Genomic DNA, 26,597 nt, shown 5'->3' with positions numbered 1-26,597 from the left:
GTATAATGTCTCAGTAACAGCCACAGATGAAGGAGTCCCTCCTCTCTCCAGCACCGCTGTCCTGACCGTCCACATTTCTGATGTAAATGATAACGCACCTCGTTTTCCTGAATCTTCTGTGAATGTTTATGTTGAAGAGAACAGTCCAGCAGGTGCTCTAATAGCAAGTGTCTCTGCACAAGATATCGACTTTGGTGAAAATGCTCAAATAACTTATTCATTACTTGGCAACTCGAACATGCCTTTATCTTCAGCTGTTAGCATCAACTCTGTCACTGGAGAAATTTACAGCATGCAGTCTTTCAACTTTGAGGAGATGAAAACCTTCCAGTTTCAGGTTCAAGCCACTGACTCTGGTGTCCCTCCACTAAGTAGTAACGTGACTGTAAATGTTTTTATTCTGGATGAGAATGACAACAGTCCTGTTTTTCTCCCTCCTTATTCTGAACCTGGATCAGTGAACACTGAGAACATTCCCTACTCTGCTGAAGCGGGCTATTTTGTGGCTAAAGTCAGAGCTGTAGACGCTGATTCAGGTTATAATGCACTATTATCTTATCACATAAGTGAAGCAAAGGGAACGAATCTCTTCCGAATCGGAACCAGCACAGGAGAAATAAGGACTAAAAGACGAATGAGTGACAATGACTTAAAAACTCACCCGCTTATCATTACTGTCTCGGATAATGGAGAACCTTCACTGTCCACAACTATGAGTATTGAAGTTGTGGTTGTGGAAAATATGGACAGACTGCAGCCTTCACTAAGACAAGTGCCAGTGAAGGAGGAGAATTTCTCTAATCTGAATCTCTATCTGCTGATCGCTATTGTCTCAGTGTCAGTGATATTTTTACTGAGCCTCATCGCTTTAATAGCAGCTAAATGCTACGGGACAGACGGAGGTTTCAGCAGGTCCAGCGCTCCAGTGGTCACTACACACCCTGACGGGAGCTGGTCTTACTCTAAATCCACTCAGCAGTATGATGTGTGTTTTAGCTCAGACACACTGAAGAGTGACGTAGTGGTTTTCCCCTCGCCGTTTCCGCCTGCAGACGCAGAGCTGATCAGCATTGATGGAGGAGACACTTTTAACAAGACACAAACTCTTCCGAGTACTGGGAAGGTAAGGGATTCTGATTTTTTCTGACGTGAACTCGTGATTTGAACAGAATTAGTGTAACCACTGTGTTACTTTCTGTAACTCCATAGCTGTATTTTGTTATCAGGATTTCTGTGATGAGCAGTAATGCCTTCCTTTGTATTTGACTTGGCCTTTGTTCCTATTTTATTGTCAATATTTACACTGTGCTCTCTTTTTCTTGTGTATCAAGCTGTTTCCCAGCCTATTTAAAATAGGACTGAACTTGAAGTACATGTGTTACTGCTGCTATTTCTTTCTTTAAAAAGTTGATAATGTTATGGTGCTTGTTCAAACATTTCCGTGTCAATCAGTTCATACAATATTTAAGAGTATTTTGGTTTCTCAGGTTATAAATGACTGTTCTGCTGTTTCTCTGGAAACCTTGTGTACCAGATAGATAGATAGATAGATAGATAGATAGATATCCTATAATTAGTGTCTTATTCTTCTTCTTTATAGCTTTTGTTTTTTCTAACTTTTCATTTGGCTATGTAGTGAGTGTTTGTCTAATTGTAAACCTACCTAGATGGACCACGTGGGGTCGCTGTAGACCGTAAAGTGTAATTTAGATATCATTTCATGCAGGTCATTGTACTAACCCGTCCCTGCGAATGCTTCACAGCACCTCATGGCACTAGGGAAATGTCTGCATTTGGTTGTGCTTTTGTAGCAAACGGCGTCTTTACAGCTTAGTCTTTTTAATCACACAGTTTGAAGTGTTGCTTTTGCTTTAGGATGGATGCTATTTTTGTGTCTCTGTCCACTGGGATTCTGCTCTCTCTTCTTTTCTTGGATTTATCCTCGGGTCAGATCGTGTATTCGGTCTCGGAGGAAGTAAACGAGGGAGCCGTTGTTGGGAATGTAGCAAAGGATCTGCACATCAGCGTTCAGGATCTGGAAGCCCGAATGTTTCAGATCATTTCCGCATCTAACAAAAAGTATTTTGAGGTCAATCTGAAGACCGGGGCTTTGTTTGTTAATGAAAGGATTGATCGAGAGGCGTTGTGCTCCACAGCTCGGAAATGTTCCGTCCATATAGAGGCTATGGCTCACAACCCGCTAAGGATGTTTCGTATTGAGGTAAATATAATAGACATAAATGACAATTCTCCGACTTTTCCTAGCAGTAGCCAGATACTGAACATATCCGAGATGTCAGCACCTGGAGAGAAATTCGCTTTGCCTGTAGCTGAGGATCCAGACACGGGAAGCAATACAGTCAAAACCTATAAATTAACCCCTAACGAACACTTTTCTTTAGATGTACAAAATGGGGAGGAGATTATCTCCGTCGAGCTAGTGTTACAGAAAGCTTTAGATCGAGAAACCCAGCCAGTGATTCATATGGTCCTAAGTGCTTTTGATGGAGGAAAGCCTCCGATGTCTGGGACATTAGAAATCGTTGTAAATGTTCTGGATTTTAACGACAACCCCCCCGTTTTCAGTCAACAGCTTTACAAAGTAAAGGTGAATGAGAATTCTGCTTTTGGTGCTCAGGTCATTTCCCTCTCAGCAACAGATTTCGATGAAGGAGATAACAGTGAAATTACGTATGCTATAGTCAGGCAAGGCAATGCTAAAGGCTCGGATCTGTTTTCAATTCACCCTGAGAGTGGAATTATAACAGTCAAAGGTGAAATCGATTATGAGGAAAATCCTGCTGTTGAATTAAGAGTTGAGGCTAAAGATAAGGGCCAACCTCCTAAAAGTTCTCAATGCAAAGTGTTGGTTGAAATTATTGATATGAATGACAATCCACCGGAAATAGTGATGACCTCACTCACGAGTAATGTCCGAGAAGACTCTAAAGAGGGCACAGCGGTGGCTTTATTTACAGTTTCTGACAAAGATGCAGGTAAAAATGGAGTGGTGCATTGCAACATTTTAGGCCCTGTTCCTTTTAAAATAGAGTCTTCCTATAGAAATTATTATTCATTAGTTGTAAACGGACCACTGGACCGGGAGAAAGTTGCTGCGTATAATATCACGATAAAAGCCACAGATGAAGGGAGTCCATCCCTGTCTAGCATCAGCGTCTTAAGAGTTCATATTGGTGACGTCAATGATCATGCTCCTGTCTTTTCTAAACCCGTTATAAATGTTCATATTAAGGAAAACAGTCCCGCTGGGATTGTAATAGCGCAAGTAAGTGCACATGACGCGGATGTGAACGAAAACGCGCATATATCATACGCATTGCTTGGTACAACGAAAGCCGACATGCTTTTAGAGATAAACCCGGAAAGTGGTGATATATACAGTAAACGATCGTTTAATTATGAGGAGATCAAAATGTTCCAAGTTCGAGTTCAGGCCACTGACTCCGGAGCTCCACCTCTGAGCAGCAATCTGACCGTGAACGTTTTTATAATCGACGAAAATGACAACGCCCCGGTGATTCTACCGCCTTACTACGAGTCAGGTTCCATCAACACTGAGAACATTCCCTACTCTGCTGAAGCGGGCTATTTTGTGGCTAAAGTCAGAGCTGTAGACGCTGATTCAGGTTATAATGCTCTATTATCTTATCACATAAGTGAAGCAAAGGGAACGAATCTCTTCCGAATCGGAACCAGCACAGGAGAAATAAGGACTAAAAGACGAATGAGTGACAATGACTTAAAAACTCACCCGCTTATCATTACTGTCTCGGATAATGGAGAACCTTCACTGTCCACAACTATGAGTATTGAAGTTGTGGTTGTGGAAAATATGGACAGGCTGCAGCCTTCACTAAGACAAGTGCCAGTGAAGGAGGAGAATTTCTCTAATCTGAATCTCTATCTGCTGATCGCTATTGTCTCAGTGTCAGTGATATTTTTACTGAGCCTCATCGCTTTAATAGCAGCTAAATGCTACGGGACAGACGGAGGTTTCAGCAGGTCCAGCGCTCCAGTGGTCACTACACACCCTGACGGGAGCTGGTCTTACTCTAAATCCACTCAGCAGTATGATGTGTGTTTTAGCTCAGACACACTGAAGAGTGACGTAGTGGTTTTCCCCTCGCCGTTTCCGCCTGCAGACGCAGAGCTGATCAGCATTAATGGAGGAGACACTTTTAACAGGACACAAACTCTTCCGAGTACTACAAAGGTAGGAGAGTTTTTTAATTTTTGTATTCTGTTTGGGAAAAATTTATATAGGCAGCAGATTTATGAACTATTCTTTAGCACGTTTTGTCACTTTATTTTGCGGAACAACATGGCTAATAGTTCGTACGAACCAAATCTATCTACAACTTAATTTTTTTTACTCTATTAGTTTATTTATTATTTTGGATTTTGAAAACGCATTTTGTTTACCTTCGCGTTGTAAGCACTACAGCTTTGGACAGCGTTCATTTGGATAGAGTTGGGATTATAAAGATTTTCTTTATAATACTAGGCTAAAAAGAAATAACAAAAATACATAAGTAGGGCAATTGTTTTGGATTTGTCATGTGTACTGTGCATCACTATCTATCTATCTATCTATCTATCTATCTATCTATCTATCTATCTATCTATCTATCTATCTATCTGTTATTATAGATTATTTAAGTTACAAGTCAGGAAAAGGATGGCAGATTGTTATTATTTGTGTGCGTAAGATTAGTGTGAGCGCCCCAAAATAAAACTTATTTGTACATTTATTGATAGAACACGGAAATTTGCGTGCAAAACAAACCGTTAAACTATTTTTTATGTGCCATTAAGCCTTGAATTTTATCTCATTATAATAGGATATCATTACATTATGCTGAATTTTTGGATGTAATTATTCAACATTACTGCAAAAATCATGATCTGATACCCAATGCAAAGCAACAACATTCAACGTTTTTTAATGCAGACTTCAGAAGGTTGGGAAGTTGTGGGCGAATTTGCTTTAAAATGGACACAAGAGGTCGGTGTTGACCGTGACACTGATAGTGAGCATGTTCCCATGAAGACTCCACCTTTATTTACATGCACAGAAAGGGGGAAGGCCAGGCAGACACCCTTCTGCAACCGAGCACAAGAAGACGTTTTTACTGTCCTGATTCCGAGCTTAACTGCATTGCAGCCACGCACAGGATTTGAGTTTTATATTCTATAGGCATACACATCATATTCATTGAACGATGGATGTCTTCTCTTACAAATCGCATATGTTGTTTCGGATCGTGCTGCCTCTTTGTTTGTGGGATTTGTCCTCCGCTCAGATTGTCTATTCCGTGACAGAGGAAGTAAATAAGGGCACCGTTGTTGGAAATATGGCGAAAGATCTTAACCTGAATGTCCAGGAACTGGAATCGCGCATGTTTCAGATTGTTTCTGGATCCAACAAGAAGTATTTTGATGTCAATTCAAAGACTGGTGAGTTGTACGTAGACGAGAGAATCAATCGAGAGGATCTTTGTCCTGCGAGTCAAACGTGTTCTTTACATCTTGAAGCAATTGCGCAAAATCCTTTAAGGCTGTTCAGTGTCAGTGTTAATATATTGGATGTAAACGATAACTCTCCATCATTTCCTTATAAAATATACGAGTTAAATATCGCAGAACATGCATTTCCTGGTGAGAGATACCCTTTGCCGAGGGCCAGCGATGCAGATGTCGGCGTTAACTCGATTAAAACCTACAAGCTGAGCTCGAATGAATATTTCTCACTAAACATTCAGAGTGGAGCAGAACAGAATATGTCCCCACAGTTAATCTTACAGAAAGCCTTAGACAGAGAGAAGCAGGCGATGGTTAAACTCGTGCTCACTGCTCTGGATGGAGGAAGACCTGCTAGGTCTGGCACTCTTGATGTAACTGTTAATGTAATCGATGTAAATGACAACACTCCAACATTCGGCAAGGAGCTGTATAAAGTCAGTGTCCTTGAAAACACAATGTTGGAAAGCCAGATTATTCAACTAAACGCTAGTGATACAGACGCGGGAATGAATGGAGAAATCATTTATTCACTGATAAGCCACGGAAAAGAAAAGTCGAGCGACATTTTTCAAATCAACCCAGTCACGGGTGAAATCTCACTGAAAGGACATTTGGACAGAGAGGACACTGCTGCGTTTGAGCTTCACGCACAGGCTCAGGACAAGGGCTCTTCACCTCGGGCTTCTCACTGCAAAGTTTTAGTCGAAGTGCTCGACGTGAACGACAACGCGCCTGTCATTTCCCTCACATCTCTCTCCAGCACTGTAAGAGAAGACGCGACTTCTGGCACCGTGGTTGGATTGATAACAATTGCTGATAACGATGTAGGCCAGAACGGAGAGATCAGTGCTGGGATTAAAGGATCCAGTCCATTTATTCTTCAACCATCTTACAAAAACTATTACTCTTTAGTAGTGGATGGACCTCTGGACAGAGAAAAGACGTCTGAATATAACATCACTGTTACGGCTACTGATAAAGGCGCCCCGTCGCTTGTCAGCAATATACTTCTTACTATTCACATTTCTGATGTAAACGACAACGCACCTCGTTTTCCAGACAAAGTCATGGACTTCTATGTGAAGGAAAACAGTCCTGCTGGAGCCATCATAGCAACAGTGACAGCGAAGGACGCCGATATCAACGAAAACGCTGAGCTTGTATACTCTTTAATTTCCGGGAACTATTTAACTTCCATGGTAGACGTTAATTCTGCAAATGGTGACGTATACAGTAAACAGTCATTTGACTATGAGACGATTAAATCATTTCAGTTTCAGGTTCAGGCCACTGACTCTGGTGTTCCACCTCTCAGCAGCAACGCAACTGTGAACGTTTTCATCCTGGATGAGAATGACAACAGTCCAGTTTTTCTCCCTCCTTATTCTGAACCTGGATCAGTGAACACTGAGAACATTCCCTACTCTGCTGAAGCGGGCTATTTTGTGGCTAAAGTCAGAGCTGTAGACGCTGATTCAGGTTATAATGCACTATTATCTTATCACATAAGTGAAGCAAAGGGAACGAATCTCTTCCGAATCGGAACCAGCACAGGAGAAATAAGGACTAAAAGACGAATGAGTGACAATGACTTAAAAACTCACCCGCTTATCATTAGTGTCTCGGATAATGGAGAACCTTCACTGTCCACAACTATGAGTATTGAAGTTGTGGTTGTGGAAAATATGGACAGGCTGCAGCCTTCACTAAGACAAGTGCCAGTTAAGGAGGAGAATTTCTCTAATCTGAATCTCTATCTGCTGATCGCTATTGTCTCAGTGTCAGTGATATTTTTACTGAGCCTCATCGCTTTAATAGCAGCTAAATGCTACGGGACAGACGGAGGTTTCAGCAGGTCCAGCGCTCCAGTGGTCACTACACACCCTGACGGGAGCTGGTCTTACTCTAAATCCACTCAGCAGTATGATGTGTGTTTTAGCTCAGACACACTGAAGAGTGACGTAGTGGTTTTCCCCTCGCCGTTTCCGCCTGCAGACGCAGAGCTGATCAGCATTAATGGAGGAGACACTTTTAACAGAACACAAACTCTTCCAAGTACTGGGAAGGTAAGAGAGTTTGTAGTACTTAATTTTATATGAACAACTAATCTCCCGTCATAGTACACCAAAATACTGCAAAATAGATATAGATATGTGCTTTCTACTTTTAAATATATTTCGGTGTTTGTCCCTAATTACGTGCGTTTCATTGGTTTTATGATTTAATAGTCATTTCAGTACAATGGACAGCGACGGGAGTAATAAAGGCGCGGATAACTTTGCAAGTTTTAACAGGTGACAGTCAAACTCAGTTAATTCAGTTCAAGTCAACTGTTATACTAGTACGAAAAATAACGAAAAATCTACTCAGTAACTCCACATGTGCAACCTCAAAAAATCACGGAATACAAAGTACAGAATAAATAACAGAGACCCAGTGCAGTATTAAAGTGCAGGGCAATGCAGGCAAACAGTGCATAACAAGTGGCCAGTGCATTTACTGACAGTACGATAAAAATATTAAATCTACTAATCATACAGATATTACATCTATACGGAGGTAAAAGAAGAAATAGAGGCGTAGCTAAGAGTAAACATTGAATATGGATGCTGTAAAAGTAAGAATATTTCTGACATTACAGTAATGGCGTTTGTATGAACAGCAATGTTGCAGCAGTGTTTTTTTGTTTATTTTTATTTGATTTGGCTTCCTTCTGGGAGTGACTGACGTGCTGTTGCACAACTTTGAATTTCACTACAGCTGTATTACTCATTGTATCAGATGAAAGGAAATTGGTGCTGCTTATTTATTTATTTATTTATTTATTTATGTGTTTGTTTATTTATTTACTCATGCCTGTAATTATTTATGGGGGTAATCTGGTATCATTGCTCTAAAAATACTGCGTTTGTTGTGTATAACATTAGTGAGCAAATGATTATAAGAAGCTAGATAATTCTTCGTTGCACCACATGAGGTCGCTGCAGACCGCGACTTCGCGATATTATTACATCTATTTTCACTGCACCTCCCTACAAAAAATCTGGGATCATATAAAACGCATTTGCAGACGGGTCATGAGATCTGTCGGACTGTATTGTGGCGTTAAATCTGAACGCTCGGGTAATTCTTTTATTTAGTTCCTTTTAAGACAACGAGGGACACGTCGCTATGGATTTCTCAGGAGGCTTCATGTCGGTTATTTTAATGCTTCTTTGTTTATGGGAGGTGTCATCTGGTCAGATTGTGTATTCCGTTTCAGAGGAAGTGAAAAAGGGGACGGTTGTCGGGAACATCGCTAAAGATTTGAACATTAATGTGCACGACTTGGAATATCGACTGTTTCAGATCGTGTCTGGATCCAATAAGAAGTATTTCGATGTGAATCTGAAGACGGGCGCGCTGTTCGTAAGTGAGCGAATTGACCGTGAGGAATTTTGCACCGTAGACCAGAAATGCGTCTTGAATATTGAGGCCCTTGCTCAGAACCCTCATCATCTTTACAGGATTGAGATAACGATCGTGGACATAAATGATAACGCACCTCATTTCCCTCTTGACACGTTCAAGCTGAATATTACCGAGAACGCAAGCCCTGGAGAAAGGTTTCTTCTTCCGGTAGCCGAGGATGATGATATAGGCAGCAATGCGCTGAAAGATTATAGGCTGAGTACGAATGAGTTCTTCTCTGTAGATGTACAGAATGATGAGCAGAGTGTGTCGGCTGAGTTGGTGCTGCAAAAGGCTTTAGACAGAGAAAAACAATCGTCTCTTCGCCTGCTGCTTAGCGCTCTGGATGGAGGAAAACCTCCCAAGTCTGGGACCTTGAATATAATGATAGACGTCATAGATGTCAACGACAATAGTCCAGTGTTTAGCATGCCTCTTTATAAAGTAAAAGTGAAAGAAAATATTTCATTAGGGAGTAAAATTCTGTCTGTCTCCGCCTCTGATTTAGATGAAGGCATACATAGTGACATAGTGTACTCGATTCTAGGACACGGGAAGTCAAAGAAAGATTTGTTCACCATAATCCCTGAAACTGGACAAATTGTAGTAAATGGACAACTTGATTATGAAGAAAATCGAGCGGTTGAGTTGAGAGTTCAAGCAAGAGACAAAGGTAGTCCTCCTCAAAGCACACACTGTAAAGTTTTAGTTGAAGTTTTAGATGAGAATGACAATGTTCCGGAAATTAAAACCACTCCATTACTAGACAGCGTAAAAGAGAACACTAAACTTGGGACTGCTGTTGCTTTAGTTACAGTCTCTGATAATGATGGAGGCAAAAATGGCGTTGTGCACCTTTCAATCAAGGGCTCTTTTCCTTTTAAATTAGAGCTATCGTATAAAAACCACTACTCTGTGCTGGTAGATGGGCCTTTGGACAGAGAAAATATTTCTCAGTATAACATTCCTCTTGCGGCTGTAGATGAAGGAGCTCCGCCTCTTTCCAGCAGCGCTATAATAACTGTCAGTATTGCTGATGTTAATGATAACGCTCCACGTTTCCTAACACCACTTGTAAACGCATATATAAGAGAAAACGGACAGGTTGGAGAGCGTGTGGTGAAAGTTTTGGCAGAGGATTCAGATCTTGGTAGAAACGCTGAACTTTCATACTCACTGTTAGAGAATTCCAGCGGCGGGGTTCGAGTGTCACACATGATAAACGTCAATTCTGTGAATGGTGAAATATACACCACGCAATCTTTTAACTACGAAGAAATAAAACGGCTTGAGTTTATAGTAGAGGCTACAGACTCGGGAGTTCCTCCTTTAAGTAGTAACGTGACTGTAAATGTTTTTATCCTGGATGAGAATGACAACAGTCCTGTTTTTCTCCCTCCTTATTCTGAACCTGGATCAGTGAACACTGAGAACATTCCCTACTCTGCTGAAGCGGGCTATTTTGTGGCTAAAGTCAGAGCTGTAGACGCTGATTCAGGTTATAATGCACTATTATCTTATCACATAAGTGAAGCAAAGGGAACGAATCTCTTCCGAATCGGAACCAGCACAGGAGAAATAAGGACTAAAAGACGAATGAGTGACAATGACTTAAAAACTCACCCGCTTATCATTACTGTCTCGGATAATGGAGAAACTTCACTGTCCACAACTATGAGTATTGAAGTTGTGGTTGTGGAAAATATGGACAGGCTGCAGCCTTCACTAAGACAAGTGCCAGTGAAGGAGGAGAATTTCTCTAATCTGAATCTCTATCTGCTGATCACTATTGTCTCAGTGTCAGTGATATTTTTACTGAGCCTCATCGCTTTAATAGCAGCTAAATGCTACGGGACAGACGGAGGTTTCAGCAGGTCCAGCGCTCCAGTGGTCACTACACACCCTGACGGGAGCTGGTCTTACTCTAAATCCACTCAGCAGTATGATGTGTGTTTTAGCTCAGACACACTGAAGAGTGACGTAGTGGTTTTCCCCTCGCCGTTTCCGCCTGCAGACGCAGAGCTGATCAGCATTAATGGAGGAGACACTTTTAACAGGACACAAACTCTTCCGAGTACTACAAAGGTAAGGTTCAATAAATTTTGAATTTTGGGCCACGTGATCTTAATTCGTGTATAAAATAATCTTTCATCGACATCGCAGCCTTCAAGAGCGTTCGGGCTTTCTGTCTATTTGTGTTTGCTCTTTTGCATGACGTCACGATTTAAAAGATACACTGTCTAGGGAGGGCTTTTGCATTTGTAAGTATTCTATATGTTTTATTTTAATTTTTATGTTTTTGGCTGGTACAATCCTCTGTTTATTTTGTTTCAGGTTCAAGAGACTGTTTCCTCGTGGCTTAGAAGTAATTTTGAGTAATTTTGAATATATAAAATAAAAACTTTTAAATTTGGAGAGAGTCAGTGAGTGATCTTGACATTTTCTTGAATTAGTCCCGACAGACAATATATTTTCCCCCTCACAATATGTTTTAGCCTTTAGTCTTCTGGTAAATATTACAAACAATGTTGAAACATATCTATGTGACATCTTGTACACATAGAAAAGTGGGCAAACTAAATAATCGCTTTACCTATTCACTGATATAAACTACATCATTCCAAAGAACTTTGTGTATTTTCGCTCTCCACAATTAACCAGCAGCTAAAATATTTTTTAACACTGATAAAATATTATTAAAGTATAAAACTACTGCTGCATATTTAAAAAGATCTTTAGATACTAAAAGACGTCATTTCCTACGCTGTAGGGAAAAATGCTCTTTTTAAAAATGACATATAAATCAGCATATTTAAATTTTAAATTCTCAGTACCACATATGGCGATAATGATTTCACTTATGAACAGACTCTGTGAACGAGAAATTGAGTGTTGTAATCGGTTTTATAACTTTACAAGCAAATAAATATTATTAAAACTACTATTTAAAAAAAAGAACTCACACAGGGGTTTGAAACTTCTCCTATATATATTTTTATATTTCGAAGTCTAGCATCTGCTTTGCTAAAAACACTCCTAAAACCAACTTCAGCCTCAAGGAGTCGCTGGTGACCGTGACATTGAAAGCTCACATCTCATTATCAACTCTCCACTTTCTCTGCTGCATAATCACATAGAGGTGGAGCGTAAAGCAAACTCAGACTAAATTAGAGACAATAGTCGAAACGAAGAGTCTGGATCGGCATATGACCCGTTTATATAGCGTAAGAATAGCACATTATTTAATCTTCGATGAGAATGATACAGAGTAAACATCACGAAGCCATGAGTTTTTCATCTGGCGGACAATCTGCCTGGATCAGGGCGCTGCCGCTGCTGCTGTTTTGTTTATCGGGTTTGTCTCACGGTCAGATTTCGTACTCCATCTCGGAGGAGGTGAAGAAGGGAACCGTGGTTGGAAATATAGCAAAGGACCTCAACATTGACGTTCAGGAGCTGCAGTCACGCGCGTTTCAGGTTGTGGCTGGATCTAATAAGAAGTATTTTGATTTAAATCCGAAGACTGGCGCTCTGTTTGTCCACGACAGAATCGACAGAGAGGAGCTGTGTGAGAGCAAGCAGAAATGCTCCCTTAACATTGAGCTAATGGCACAGAATCCAATAAAGCTCTATCGCGTGGAGGTAAGCATTACAGACATTAACGACAACTCGCCGATTTTTCCACTGCAAAAGCTAGTGAAGAACATCACGGAAAACGTTGTAGCTGGAGATCGGTTTGCTCTGTCTGCAGCCCGGGACATGGATGTCGGTGTAAACACAGTGAAAAGCTACACTCTGAGCCCCAATGAACATTTTTCACTAGATGTTCAAACCTACGGACAGCACAGTCTTTCTCCTGAATTAGTGGTGCAGAAACCTTTAGACAGAGAGAAGCAGTCTGTAATTAATCTGATACTGACTGCTGTAGATGGGGGGAAACCTCCCAGATCCGGGACACTTGATATAACAATTAATGTTTTAGATATAAATGATAATAATCCCATATTCAGTAAACCTCTTTATAAAATTAAGATACAAGAAAATGCGCCTTTCGGAACGAAACTTTTGACTGTCACTGCAACCGACTCTGATGAAGGTGTAAACGGAGAAATTATTTATTCACTTGTAAGTCAAAATGAAAATTCAGCATTAGATTTATTTTCTATAAATAGCGTGACAGGAGAAATCAATGTTAATGGAAATATTGATTATGAAGAAACCCCTGCGATTGAATTGAGAATTCAGGCTCAGGACAAGGGCCATTCTCCAAAACACACTAACTGTAAAGTGTTAATTGAAGTCGTGGATGTGAATGACAATGCACCAGAGATATCAGTTACTCTGCTCATCAGCTCCATAAGCGAGGACATCAAACCTGGCACAGATGTTGCATTAATCACTGTATCAGATAAAGATAGTGGAACGAATGGGAAAGTAGATTGTAAAATTATAGCACCGAGTCCTTTTAAATTACAGTCATCATACAAGAACTATTACTCTCTTGTTGTGAATGAAGCTCTGGACAGAGAGCGAGTCTCACAATATAATGTCACAGTTGTGGCTAATGATGAGGGAACTCCTTCTCTCTCGAGCAGTAACGTTATAACAGTTCATGTCTCTGATGTGAATGATAACGCGCCTTTGTTTCCTGCACCGGTGATAAACATTAGTGTGAAAGAGAATAGTCCAGTTGGAGGGCTGTTGGCATCACTAACGGCGCGAGACTCAGACATCGGTGAAAATGCCCTTGTTTCGTATTCTTTAATTTATGCAGAGAGCAGCAGAGTGTCAAATCTGATGAACATTAACTCACACACCGGTGAACTGTACAGCCTGAAGTCTTTCGATTACGAAGAAACGAAAAGACTTGAGTTTAAAGTTCAAGCCACTGACTCTGGTGTCCCTCCACTAAGTAGTAACGTGACTGTAAATGTTTTTATCCTGGATGAGAATGACAACAGTCCTGTTTTTCTCCCTCCTTATTCTGAACCTGGATCAGTGAACACTGAGAACATTCCTTACTCTGCTGAAGCGGGCTATTTTGTGGCTAAAGTCAGAGCTGTAGACGCTGATTCAGGTTATAATGCACTATTATCTTATCACATAAGTGAAGCAAAGGGAACGAATCTCTTCCGAATCGGAACCAGCACAGGAGAAATAAGGACTAAAAGACGAATGAGTGACAATGACTTAAAAACTCACCCGCTTATCATTACTGTCTCGGATAATGGAGAACCTTCACTGTCCACAACTATGAGTATTGAAGTTGTGGTTGTGGAAAATATGGACAGACTGCAGCCTTCACTAAGACAAGTGCCAGTGAAGGAGGAGAATTTCTCTAATCTGAATCTCTATCTGCTGATCGCTATTGTCTCAGTGTCAGTGATATTTTTACTGAGCCTCATCGCTTTAATAGCAGCTAAATGCTACGGGACAGACGGAGGTTTCAGCAGGTCCAGCGCTCCAGTGGTCACTACACACCCTGACGGGAGCTGGTCTTACTCTAAATCCACTCAGCAGTATGATGTGTGTTTTAGCTCAGACACACTGAAGAGTGACGTAGTGGTTTTCCCCTCGCCGTTTCCGCCTGCAGACGCAGAGCTGATCAGCATTAATGGAGGAGACACTTTTACTCGAACTCAGACTCTTCCCAGCACTGGGAAGGTAAGACCTTGTTTAATTTAGTCACTTACTAATTTTTCAGCGTTTTTAGTCTCTTGTGAACTCTCTTCCATGTCGTTTTGTGGGTCGTTAGAATGATTGTGCTTGAAGTTGACTTTTTCAACTGCATTTCTTACTCACTTCAATTTCCTCTCCTTTTGTTTAATGTTTACGAGTTCTGTAAACGTTCATAAAGCCTCCTATATAGTGTCGTACAACACTTACGTCAATTTTTTTAATAGACCTGACTTCACCTTTCTCGTTGACTATCACAGATCGTATATGTTTTTGTTGACCAGTTAAGGTTTTCAATTTAATTCCGCTGGTATTAATGCAGGTGGGAAGGTTTATCTAAGGCACGTTTGAAAAACTTTTATGGGATTTCGTCCGGATTTAGATTGAAATTATCACCACGATTGTGGACAGCGACTAGTTTGAGCTTTACCAAAGGAACTGTGGATAATATTGCAGACAAACGTCACAAATACAGGGAAGTGAAAAAGGGAGCAAGGAAGGAAAGAAGGAAAGAAAGAAAGAAAGAAAGGAAGGAAAGAAAGAGGTTTGTATATTTTCCTACTTCTTAGAGGAAGAGCTTTGTCGCCATTTTTAATGCCATGGAGTTTTAAATGTGTTTCTAATATACAGGAACAACGTGTGAGAAACAAAACGTAGTAAATGGTTTAAAAAGTCTATCCATGCTTTTATCAAAAGTGGTTTTACACATCAATGATTGTTAACTTTAAATTTCCTCATGTTCGAAACTGTATTTATGAAATATTATTGATTAATATATTTAATAAGAAACGTCTATAGTTCACTAGCATTAAAAAAAAAAATTAATGTGAGTTTACTTTCTGATTCAAAGCTGGTTAATAAAAATATGACAAATTTTATTAAAGACGGATAAATAAACATTGAAAAGGTTATAATAATTATATAATTATATATACTGTATTATACTTCTGTAAAAATCTACGAGGTTTTATTTCTGTAATTGAAGGTTGGAACATCGCTTTTATTTTCTGTCAAAATCAACGTGTTAAACGTTATTAGTCATTTGATGGACATTTCGGTTACTTGAAGCAACATTCATAAAATTAGTTTTGAGTTGTAATGTCAGATTGTATTTCCACACAAGATGTCGCTGTAGACCGTGAGTTGCAGTTCTTGGCACATTATTAATACTCCGCCTAACGCAGAACAGGAGAACAGAGCGTCACATACTTCGGACATCAGCGGGCCTCGTGCATTTTTCTTTTTCCTGCAGACATTGGATTAAATGAAAGCACTTTTCGCCTTATTTTGGAATATCCAGTAAAAGTAAGCGATGGTTGGAGCGGACAGTGCTCGCTCTGCCTGGATGAAGGCTCTGCTGCTGCTGTGTTTATGGCATTTGTGTTACGGTCAGATTTCCTACTCGCTTTCAGAGGAGGCCAAGAAGGGAACCGTTGTTGGGAATCTAGCGAAGGATCTCAATCTCAGTGTGCAGGAACTGGAGTCGCGCATGTTTCAGCTTGTGACTGGATCTAACGCCAGGTATTTCGAGGTAAATCGGAAAACAGGGATTTTATTAGTTAATGACAGAATAGACCGAGAGGAGCTGTGTGAAAGCAAACAGAAATGCGTACTGAATGTTGAAGCGATGATCCACAATCCTAACAAACTCTACCGTGTTGAAATTAATATACTAGACATTAATGATAACTCTCCAGTGTTTCCAGATCAAACACTTGTTTTGGAAATTAGTGAAAATGTGCTTATTGGAGATCGGTTTCCCTTAACTACAGCGAGTGACATGGACATCGGTAGTAATTCAGTGAAAACCTATAAAATAAATTCTAATGAATATTTTTCACTGGACCTGCAGAGTGATTCATCTGAGCTCGTGCTTCAGAAATCTTTAGACAGAGAGAGAGAGTCGGTGATCAAGCTCGTGCTGACTGCTGTAGACGGCGGGACTCCTCCCAGATCCGGAACCATGCAGATAGTTATAAATGTGCTGGATGTAAACGACAACAACCCCGTCTTCACTAAACCTCTGTACAAAGTCAAGGTCCAGGAGAATGCACCTGTTGGAACTAAAATCCTGACCGTTTCCGCTGCAGATGCAGACGAGGGGGTTAACGGTGAAGTGAGTTACTCTATTGTTAGTGATGCCCGAAACGCGGCATTAGACTTATTCTCCATAAATCCTGTTTCTGGTGATATCACTGTCAAAGGAAACATTGATTATGAGGAAAGCTCTGCTATAGAACTGAGAATTCAGGCTCAGGACAAAGGACATCCTCCGCGAATGTCCAGATGTAAAGTGTTAATTGAAGTCGTGGATGTGAATGACAATGCACCAGAGATATCAGTTACTCTGCTCATCAGCTCCATAAGCGAAGACATCAAACCTGGCACAGATGTTGCATTAATCACTGTATCAGATAAAGATAGTGGAACGAATGGCAAAGTAAACTGTAAAATTATAGCACCGAGTCCTTTTAAATTACAGCTATCATATAAAAACTCTTACGCTCTTGTTGTGAATGAAGCTCTGGACAGAGAGCGAGTCTCACAATATAATGTCACAGTTGTGGCTAATGATGAGGGAACTCCTTCTCTCTCGAGCAGTAACGTTATAACAGTTCATGTCTCTGATGTGAATGATAACGCGCCTTTGTTTCCTGCACCGGTGATAAACATTAGTGTGAAAGAGAATAGTCCAGTTGGAGGGCTGTTGGCATCACTAACGGCGCGAGACTCAGACATCGGTGAAAATGCCCTTGTTTCGTATTCTTTAATTGATGCAGAGAGCAGCAGAGTGTCAAATCTGATGAACATTAACTCACACACCGGTGAACTGTACAGCCTGAAGTCTTTCGATTACGAAGAAACGAAAAGACTTGAGTTTAAAGTTCAAGCCACTGACTCTGGTGTCCTTCCACTAAGTAGTAACGTGACTGTAAATGTTTTTATCCTGGATGAGAATGACAACAGTCCAGTTTTTCTCCCTCCTTATTCTGAACCTGGATCAGTGAACACTGAGAACATTCCCTACTCTGCTGAAGCGGGCTATTTTGTGGCTAAAGTCAGAGCTGTAGACGCTGATTCAGGTTATAACGCACTATTATCTTATCACATAAGTGAAGCAAAGGGAACGAATCTCTTCCGAATCGGAACCAGCACAGGAGAAATAAGGACTAAAAGACGAATGAGTGACAATGACTTAAAAACTCACCCGCTTATCATTAGTGTCTCGGATAATGGAGAACCTTCACTGTCCACAACTATGAGTATTGAAGTTGTGGTTGTGGAAAATATGGACAGGCTGCAGCCTTCATTAAGACAAGTGCCAGTACAGGAGGAGAATTTCTCTAATCTGAATCTCTATCTGCTGATCGCTATTGTCTCAGTGTCAGTGATATTTTTACTGAGCCTCATCGCTTTAATAGCAGCTAAATGCTACGGGACAGACGGAGGTTTCAGCAGGTCCAGCGCTCCAGTGGTCACTACACACCCTGACGGGAGCTGGTCTTACTCTAAATCCACTCAGCAGTATGATGTGTGTTTTAGCTCAGACACACTGAAGAGTGACGTAGTGGTTTTCCCCTCGCCGTTTCCGCCTGCAGACGCAGAGCTGATCAGCATTAATGGAGGAGACACTTTTACTCGAACTCAGACTCTTCCCAGCACTGGGAAGGTAAGACCTTGTTTAATTTAGTCTCTTCCTAATTTTTCAGCGTTTTTAGTCTCTTGTGAACTCTCTTCCATGTCGTTTTGTGGGTCGTTAGAATGATTGTGCTTGAAGTTGACTTTTTCAACTGCATTTCTTACTCACTTCAATTTCCTCTCCTTTTTTTTAATGTTTACGAGTTCTCTAAACCTTCATAAAGCCTCCTATATAGTGTCGTACAACACTTACGTCAATTTTTTTAATAGACCTGACTTCACCTTTCTCGTTGACTATCACAGATCGTATATGTTTTTGTTGACCAGTTAAGGTTTTCAATTTAATTCCGCTGGTATTAATGCAGGTGGGAAGGTTTATCTAAGGCAAGTTTAAAAAACTTTTATGGGGTTTCGTCCGGATTTAGATTGAAATCAACACCACGATTGTGGACAGCGACTAGTTTGAGGTTTACCAAAGGAACTGTGGATAATATTGCAGACAAACGTCACAAATACAGGGAAGTGAAAAAGGGAGCAAGGAAGGAAAGAAGGAAAGAAAGAAAGAAAGAAAGAAAGGAAGGAAAGAAAGAGGTTTGTATATTTTCCTACTTCTTAGAGGAAGAGCTTTGTCGCCATTTTTAATGCCATGGAGTTTTAAATGTGTTTCTAATATACAGGAACAACGTGTGAGAAACAAAACGTAGTAAATGGTTTAAAAAGTCTATCCATGCTTTTATCAAAAGTGGTTTTACACATCAATGATTATTAACTTTAAATTTCCTCATGTTCGAAACTGTATTTATGAAATATTATTGAATAATATATTTAATAAGAAACGTCTATAGTTCACTAGCATTTAAAAAAAAAATTAATGTGAGTTCACTTTCTGATTCAAAGCTGGTTAATAAAAATATGACTTTTTTTTATTAATGTCGTATAAAAAGACATTGAAAAGGTCATGATTATGTAATTATATAGGCTGTATTATACTTCTGTAAAAATCTACGAGGTTTTATTTCTGTAATTGAAGGTTGAAACATCGCTTTTATTTTCTGTCAAAATCAACGTGTTAAACGTTATTAGTCATTTGATGGACATTTCGATTATTTGAAGCAACATTCATGAAATTAGTTTTGAGTTGTAATGTCAGATTGTATTTCCACACAAGATGTCGCTGTAGACCTTGAGTTGCAGTTCTTGGCACATTATTAATACTCCGCCTAACGCAGAACAGGAGAACAGAGCGTCACATACTTCGGACATCAGCGGGCCTCGTGCATTTTTCTTTTTCCTGCAGACATTGGATTAAATGAAAGCACTTTTCGCCTTATTTTGGAATATCCAGTAAAAGTAAGCGATGGTTGGAGCGGACAGTGCTCGCTCTGCCTGGATGAAGGCTCTGCTGCTGCTGTGTTTATGGCATTTGTGTTACGGTCAGATTTCCTACTCGCTTTCAGAGGAGGCCAAGAAGGGAACCGTTGTTGGGAATCTAGCGAAGGATCTCAATCTCAGTGTGCAGGAACTGGAGTCGCGCATGTTTCAGCTTGTGACTGGATCTAACGCCAGGTATTTCGAGGTAAATCGGAAAACAGGGATTTTATTAGTTAATGACAGAATAGACCGAGAGGAGCTGTGTGAAAGCAAACAGAAATGCGTACTGAATGTTGAAGCGATGATCCACAATCCTAACAAACTCTACCGTGTTGAAATTAATATACTAGACATTAATGATAACTCTCCGGTGTTTCCACATCAAACATTTGTTTTGGAAATTAGTGAAAATGTGCTTATTGGAGATCGTTTTCCAGTAATCAAGGCGCGTGACATGGACATCGGTAGTAATTCAGTGAAAACCTATAAAATAAACACAAATGAATATTTTTCACTGGACATGGAGAGTGATTCAGTTGAGCTCGTGCTTCAGAAATCTTTAGACAGAGAGAGAGAATCGGTGATCAAGCTCGTGCTGACTGCTGTAGACGGCGGGACTCCTCCCAGATCCGGAACCATGCAGATTGTTATAAATGTGCTGGATATAAATGACAACTACCCCGTCTTCACTAAACCTCTGTACAAAGTCAAGGTCCGGGAGAATGCACCTGTTGGAACTAAAATCCTGTCAGTTTCTGCTACAGATGCAGACGAGGGAAATAACGGTGAAGTGTCTTACTCTATTGTTAGTGATGAGGAAAACTCGGCGTTAGACTTATTCTCCATAAATCGTGTTTCTGGGGACATCATTGTTAAAGCTAATATTGATTATGAGGAACATGCTGCAGTCGAACTGAGAATTCAGGCTCAGGACAAAGGACATCCTCCAAGAAGATCCAGATGTAAAGTGTTAATTGAAGTCGTGGATGTGAACGACAATGCACCAGAGATATCAGTTACTCTGCTCATCAGCTCCATAAGCGAAGGCATCAAACCTGGCACAGATGTTGCATTAATCACTGTATCAGATAAAGATAGTGGAACGAATGGGAAAGTAGATTGTAAAATTATAGCACCGAGTCCTTTTAAATTACAGCTATCATATAAAAACTCTTACGCTCTTGTTGTGAATGAAGCTCTGGACAGAGAGCGAGTCTCACAATATAATGTCACAGTTGTGGCTAATGATGAGGGAACTCCTTCTCTCTCGAGCAGTAACGTTATAACAGTTCATGTCTCTGATGTGAATGATAACGCGCCTTTGTTTCCTGCACCGGTAATAAACATTAGTGTGAAAGAGAATAGTCCAGTTGGAGGGCTGTTGGCATCACTAACGGCGCGAGACTCAGACATCGGTGAAAATGCCCTTGTTTCGTATTCTTTAATTGATGCAGAGAGCAGCAGAGTGTCAAATCTGATGAACATTAACTCACACACCGGTGAACTGTACAGCCTGAAGTCTTTCGATTACGAAGAAACGAAAAGACTTGAGTTTAAAGTTCAAGCCACTGACTCTGGTGTCCCTCCACTAAGTAGTAACGTGACTGTAAACGTTTTTATCCTGGATGAGAATGACAACAGTCCTGTTTTTCTCCCTCCTTATTCTGAACCTGGATCAGTGAACACTGAGAACATTCCCTACTCTGCTGAAGCGGGCTATTTTGTGGCTAAAGTCAGAGCTGTAGACGCTGATTCAGGTTATAATGCACTATTATCTTATCACATAAGTGAAGCAAAGGGAACGAATCTCTTCCGAATCGGAACCAGCACAGGAGAAATAAGGACTAAAAGACGAATGAGTGACAATGACTTAAAAACTCACCCGCTTATCATTAGTGTCTCGGATAATGGAGAACCTTCACTGTCCACAACTATGAGTATTGAAGTTGTGGTTGTGGAAAATATGGACAGGCTGCAGCCTTCACTAAGACAAGTGCCAGTGAAGGAGGAGAATTTCTCTAATCTGAATCTCTATCTACTGATCGCTATTGTCTCAGTGTCAGTGATATTTTTACTGAGCCTCATCGCTTTAATAGCAGCTAAATGCTACGGGACAGACGGAGGTTTCAGCAGGTCCAGCGCTCCAGTGGTCACTACACACCCTGACGGGAGCTGGTCTTACTCTAAATCCACTCAGCAGTATGATGTGTGTTTTAGCTCAGACACACTGAAGAGTGACGTAGTGGTTTTCCCCTCGCCGTTTCCGCCTGCAGACGCAGAGCTGATCAGCATTAATGGAGGAGACACTTTTACTCGTACTCAGACTCTTCCCAGCACTGGGAAGGTAAGACCTTGTTTAATTTAGTCTCTTCCTAATTTTTCAGCGTTTTTAGTCTCTTGTGAACTCTCTTCCATGTCGTTTTGTGGGTCGTTAGAATGATTGTGCTTGAAGTTGACTTTTTCAACTGCATTTCTTACTCACTTCAATTTCCTCTCCTTTTGTTTAATGTTTACGAGTTCTCTAAACCTTCATAACGCCTCCTATATAGTGTCGTACAACACTTACGTCAATTTTTTTGATAGACCTGACTTCACCTTTCTCGTTGACTATCACAGATCGTATATGTTTTTGTTGACCATTTAAGGTTTTCAATTTAATTCCCCTGGTATTAATGCAGGTGGGAAGGTTTATCTAAGGCACGTTTGAAAAACTTTTATGGGGTGTCGTCCGGATTTAGATTGAAATTATCACCACGATTGTGGACAGCGACTAGTTTGAGCTTTACCAAGGGAACTGTGGATAATATTGCAGACAAACGTCACAAATACAGGGAAGTGAAAAAGGGAGCAAGGAAGGAAAGAAGGAAAGAAAGAAAGAAAGAAAGAAAGGAAGGAAAGAAAGAGGTTTGTATATTTTCCTACTTCTTAGAGGAAGAGCTTTGTCGCCATTTTTAATGCCATGGAGTTTTAAATGTGTTTCTAATATACAGGAACAACGTGTGAGAAACAAAACGTAGTAAATGGTTTAAAAAGTCTATCCATGCTTTTATCAAAAGTGGTTTTACACATCAATGATTGTTAACTTTAAATTTCCTCATGTTCGAAACTGTATTTATGAAATATTATTGAATAATATATTTAATAAGAAACGTCTATAGTTCACTAGCATTTAAAAAAAAAATTAATGTGAGTTCACTTTCTGATTCAAAGCTGGTTAATAAAAATATGACTTTTTTTTATTAATGTCGTATAAAAAGACATTGAAAAGGTCATGATTATGTAATTATATAGGCTGTATTATACTTCTGTAAAAATCTACGAGGTTTTATTTCTGTAATTGAAGGTTGAAACATCGCTTTTATTTTCTGTCAAAATCAACGTGTTAAACGTTATTAGTCATTTGATGGACATTTCGATTATTTGAAGCAACATTCATGAAATTAGTTTTGAGTTGTAATGTCAGATTGTATTTCCACACAAGATGTCGCTGTAGACCGTGAGTTGCAGTTCTTGGCACATTATTAATACTCCGCCTAACGCAGAACAGGAGAACAGAGCGTCACATACTTCGGACATCAGCGGGCCTCGTGCATTTTTCTTTTTCCTGCAGACATTGGATTAAATGAAAGCACTTTTCGCCTTATTTTGGAATATCCAGTAAAAGTAAGCGATGGTTGGAGCGGACAGTGCTCGCTCTGCCTGGATGAAGGCTCTGCTGCTGCTGTGTTTATGGGATTTGTGTTACGGTCAGATTTCCTACTCGCTTTCAGAGGAGGCCAAGAAGGGAACCGTTGTTGGGAATCTAGCGAAGGATCTCAATCTCAGTGTGCAGGAACTGGAGTCGCGCATGTTTCAGCTTGTGACTGGATCTAACGCCAGGTATTTCGAGGTAAATCGGAAAACAGGGATTTTATTAGTTAATGACAGAATAGACCGAGAGGAGCTGTGTGAAAGCAAACAGAAATGCGTACTGAATGTTGAAGCGATGATCCACAATCCTCACAAACTCTACCGTGTTGAAATTAATATACTAGACATTAATGATAACTCTCCGGTGTTTCCACGTCAAGGATTTGCTTTGAATATTACTGAAAATATGCTTCCTGGAGATCGTTTTCCAGTAATCAAGGCGCGTGACATGGACATCGGTAGTAATTCAGTAAAAACCTATAAAATAAACACAAATGAATATTTTTCACTGGACATGCAGAGTGATTCGGCTGAGCTCGTGCTTCAGAAATCTTTAGACAGAGAGAGAGAGTCAGTGATCAAGCTCGTGCTGACTGCTGTAGACGGCGGGACTCCTCCCAGATCCGGAACCATGCAGATAGTTATAAATGTGCTGGATATAAATGACAACAGCCCCGTTTTTACGAAGCCGCTTTACAAAGTCAAGGTCCAGGAGAATGCATCTGTAGGAACTAAAATAATCACCGTTTCCGCTGCAGATGCAGACGAGGGGGTTAACAGTGAAGTGTCTTACTCTATTGTAAGTGATGAGGAAAAGTCGGCTATGGACTCATTCTCCATAAATCCTGTTTCTGGGGACATCATTGTTAAAGCTAATATTGATTATGAGGAACATGCTGCAGTTGAACTGAGAATTCAGGCTCAGGACAAAGGATATTCTCCGCGAATGTCCAGATGTAAAGTGTTAATTGAAGTCGTGGATGTGAACGACAATGCACCAGAGATATCAGTTACTCTGCTCATGAGCCCCATAAGCGAGGACATCAAACCTGGCACAGATGTTGCATTAATCACTGTATCAGATAAAGATAGTGGAACGAATGGTAAAGTAAACTGTAAAATTATAGCACCTAGTCCTTTTAAATTACAGCTATCATATAAAAACTCTTACGCTCTTGTTGTGAATGAAGCTCTGGACAGAGAGCGAGTCTCACAATATAATGTCACAGTTGTGGCTAATGATGAGGGAACTCCTTCTCTCTCGAGCAGTAACGTTATAACAGTTCATGTCGCTGATGTGAATGATAACGCGCCTTTGTTTCCTGCACCGGTAATAAACATTAGTGTGAAAGAGAATAGTCCAGTTGGAGGGCTGTTGGCATCACTAACGGCGCGAGACTCAGACATCGGTGAAAATGCCCTTGTTTCGTATTCTTTAATTGATGCAGAGAGCAGCAGAGTGTCAAATCTGATGAACATTAACTCACACACCGGTGAACTGTACAGCCTGAAGTCTTTCGATTACGAAGAAACGAAAAGACTTGAGTTTAAAGTTCAAGCCACTGACTCTGGTGTCCCTCCACTAAGTAGTAACGTGACTGTAAATGTTTTTATCCTGGATGAGAATGACAACAGTCCAGTTTTTCTCCCTCCTTATTCTGAACCTGGATCAGTGAACACTGAGAACATTCCCTACTCTGCTGAAGCGGGCTATTTTGTGGCTAAAGTCAGAGCTGTAGACGCTGATTCAGGTTATAATGCACTATTATCTTATCACATAAGTGAAGCAAAGGGAACGAATCTCTTCCGAATCGGAACCAGCACAGGAGAAATAAGGACTAAAAGACGAATGAGTGACAATGACTTAAAAACTCACCCGCTTATCATTACTGTCTCGGATAATGGAGAACCTTCACTGTCCACAACTATGAGTATTGAAGTTGTGGTTGTGGAAAATATGGACAGGCTGCAGCCTTCACTAAGACAAGTGCCAGTGAAGGAGGAGAATTTCTCTAATCTGAATCTCTATCTGCTGATCGCTATTGTCTCAGTGTCAGTGATATTTTTACTGAGCCTCATCGCTTTAATAGCAGCTAAATGCTACGGGACAGACGGAGGTTTCAGCAGGTCCAGCGCTCCAGTGGTCACTACACACCCTGACGGGAGCTGGTCTTACTCTAAATCCACTCAGCAGTATGATGTGTGTTTTAGCTCAGACACACTGAAGAGTGACGTAGTGGTTTTCCCCTCGCCGTTTCCGCCTGCAGACGCAGAGCTGATCAGCATTAATGGAGGAGACACTTTTACTCGAACTCAGACTCTTCCCAGCACTGGGAAGGTAAGACCTTGTTTAATTTAGTCACTTACTAATTTTTCAGCGTTTTTAGTCTCTTGTGAACTCTCTTCCATGTCGTTTTGTGGGTCGTTAGAATGATTGTGCTTGAAGTTGACTTTTTCAACTGCATTTCTTACTCACTTCAATTTCCTCTCCTTTTGTTTAATGTTTACGAGTTCTCTAAACGTTCATAAAGCCTCCTATATAGTGTCGTACAACACTTACGTCAATTTTTTTAATAGACCTGACTTCACCTTTCTCGTTGACTATCACAGATCGTATATGTTTTTGTTGACCAGTTAAGGTTTTCAATTTAATTCCGCTGGTATTAATGCAGGTGGGAAGGTTTATCTAAGGCACGTTTGAAAAACTTTTATGGGGTTTCGTCCGGATTTAGATTGAAATCAACACCACGATTGTGGACAGCGACTAGTTTGAGCTTTACCAAAGGAACTGTGGATAATATTGCAGACAAACGTCACAAATACAGGGAAGTGAAAAAGGGAGCAAGGAAGGAAAGAAGGAAAGAAAGAAAGAAAGGAAGGAAAGAAAGAGGTTTGTATATTTTCCTACTTCTTAGAGGAAGAGCTTTGTCGCCATTTTTAATGCCATGGAGTTTTAAATGTGTTTCTAATATACAGGAACAACGTGTGAGAAACAAAACGTAGTAAATGGTTTAAAAAGTCTATCCATGCTTTTATCAAAAGTGGTTTTACACATCAATGATTGTTAACTTTAAATTTCCTCATGTTCGAAACTGTATTTATGAAATATTATTGATTAATATATTTAATAAGAAACGTCTATAGTTCATTAGCATTAAAAAAAAAAATTAATGTGAGTTCACTTTCTGATTCAAAGCTGGTTAATAAAAATATGACAAATTTTATTA

The 26,597-nt window shown here is 40.3% G+C and overlaps 7 protein-coding genes across 7 annotated transcripts; all 7 read left to right on the top strand.

Annotated features, from left to right (window-relative positions):
• Positions 1-1,597: 1,597 nt before the first annotated feature.
• On the top strand, positions 1,598-4,450 carry LOC113544779 (protocadherin alpha-3-like). The gene has a single exon (XM_026943718.3). It carries the CDS (start codon positions 1,877-1,879, stop codon positions 4,382-4,384), a length of 2,508 nt encoding a protein of 835 aa, XP_026799519.3. The 5' UTR covers positions 1,598-1,876; the 3' UTR covers positions 4,385-4,450.
• Positions 4,451-4,806: 356 nt separating this feature from the next.
• On the top strand, positions 4,807-7,643 carry LOC113544853 (protocadherin alpha-2). Its single transcript, XM_053241361.1, has one exon. The coding sequence runs from the start codon at positions 5,244-5,246 to the stop codon at positions 7,641-7,643; it is 2,400 nt and encodes a 799-aa protein (XP_053097336.1). The 5' UTR covers positions 4,807-5,243.
• A 1,066-nt stretch (positions 7,644-8,709) lies between these two features.
• On the top strand, positions 8,710-11,812 carry LOC128320914 (protocadherin alpha-2-like). The gene has a single exon (XM_053241362.1). It carries the CDS (start codon positions 8,716-8,718, stop codon positions 11,098-11,100), a length of 2,385 nt encoding a protein of 794 aa, XP_053097337.1. The 5' UTR covers positions 8,710-8,715; the 3' UTR covers positions 11,101-11,812.
• Positions 11,813-11,989: 177 nt separating this feature from the next.
• On the top strand, positions 11,990-14,807 carry LOC113544751 (protocadherin alpha-2-like). Its single transcript, XM_026943687.3, has one exon. It carries the CDS (start codon positions 12,247-12,249, stop codon positions 14,677-14,679), a length of 2,433 nt encoding a protein of 810 aa, XP_026799488.2. The 5' UTR covers positions 11,990-12,246; the 3' UTR covers positions 14,680-14,807.
• An 827-nt stretch (positions 14,808-15,634) lies between these two features.
• Positions 15,635-18,884, top strand: LOC117599356 (protocadherin alpha-2-like). The gene has a single exon (XM_034312641.2). It carries the CDS (start codon positions 15,983-15,985, stop codon positions 18,359-18,361), a length of 2,379 nt encoding a protein of 792 aa, XP_034168532.2. The 5' UTR covers positions 15,635-15,982; the 3' UTR covers positions 18,362-18,884.
• A 235-nt stretch (positions 18,885-19,119) lies between these two features.
• Positions 19,120-22,260, top strand: LOC128320919 (protocadherin alpha-2-like). Its single transcript, XM_053241367.1, has one exon. The coding sequence runs from the start codon at positions 19,667-19,669 to the stop codon at positions 22,043-22,045; it is 2,379 nt and encodes a 792-aa protein (XP_053097342.1). The 5' UTR covers positions 19,120-19,666; the 3' UTR covers positions 22,046-22,260.
• A 246-nt stretch (positions 22,261-22,506) lies between these two features.
• LOC128317042 (protocadherin alpha-2-like) lies at positions 22,507-26,487 on the top strand. Its single transcript, XM_034312639.2, has one exon. The coding sequence runs from the start codon at positions 23,351-23,353 to the stop codon at positions 25,727-25,729; it is 2,379 nt and encodes a 792-aa protein (XP_034168530.2). The 5' UTR covers positions 22,507-23,350; the 3' UTR covers positions 25,730-26,487.
• Positions 26,488-26,597: the final 110 nt, after the last annotated feature.

The sequence above is a fragment of the Pangasianodon hypophthalmus genome, chromosome 17, assembly GCF_027358585.1.
Source record: "Pangasianodon hypophthalmus isolate fPanHyp1 chromosome 17, fPanHyp1.pri, whole genome shotgun sequence".
Taxonomy (NCBI): domain Eukaryota; kingdom Metazoa; phylum Chordata; class Actinopteri; order Siluriformes; family Pangasiidae; genus Pangasianodon; species Pangasianodon hypophthalmus.
The sequence above is the reverse complement of the archived record's forward strand: the minus strand, read 5'-3'. Positions and strand labels throughout refer to the sequence as shown.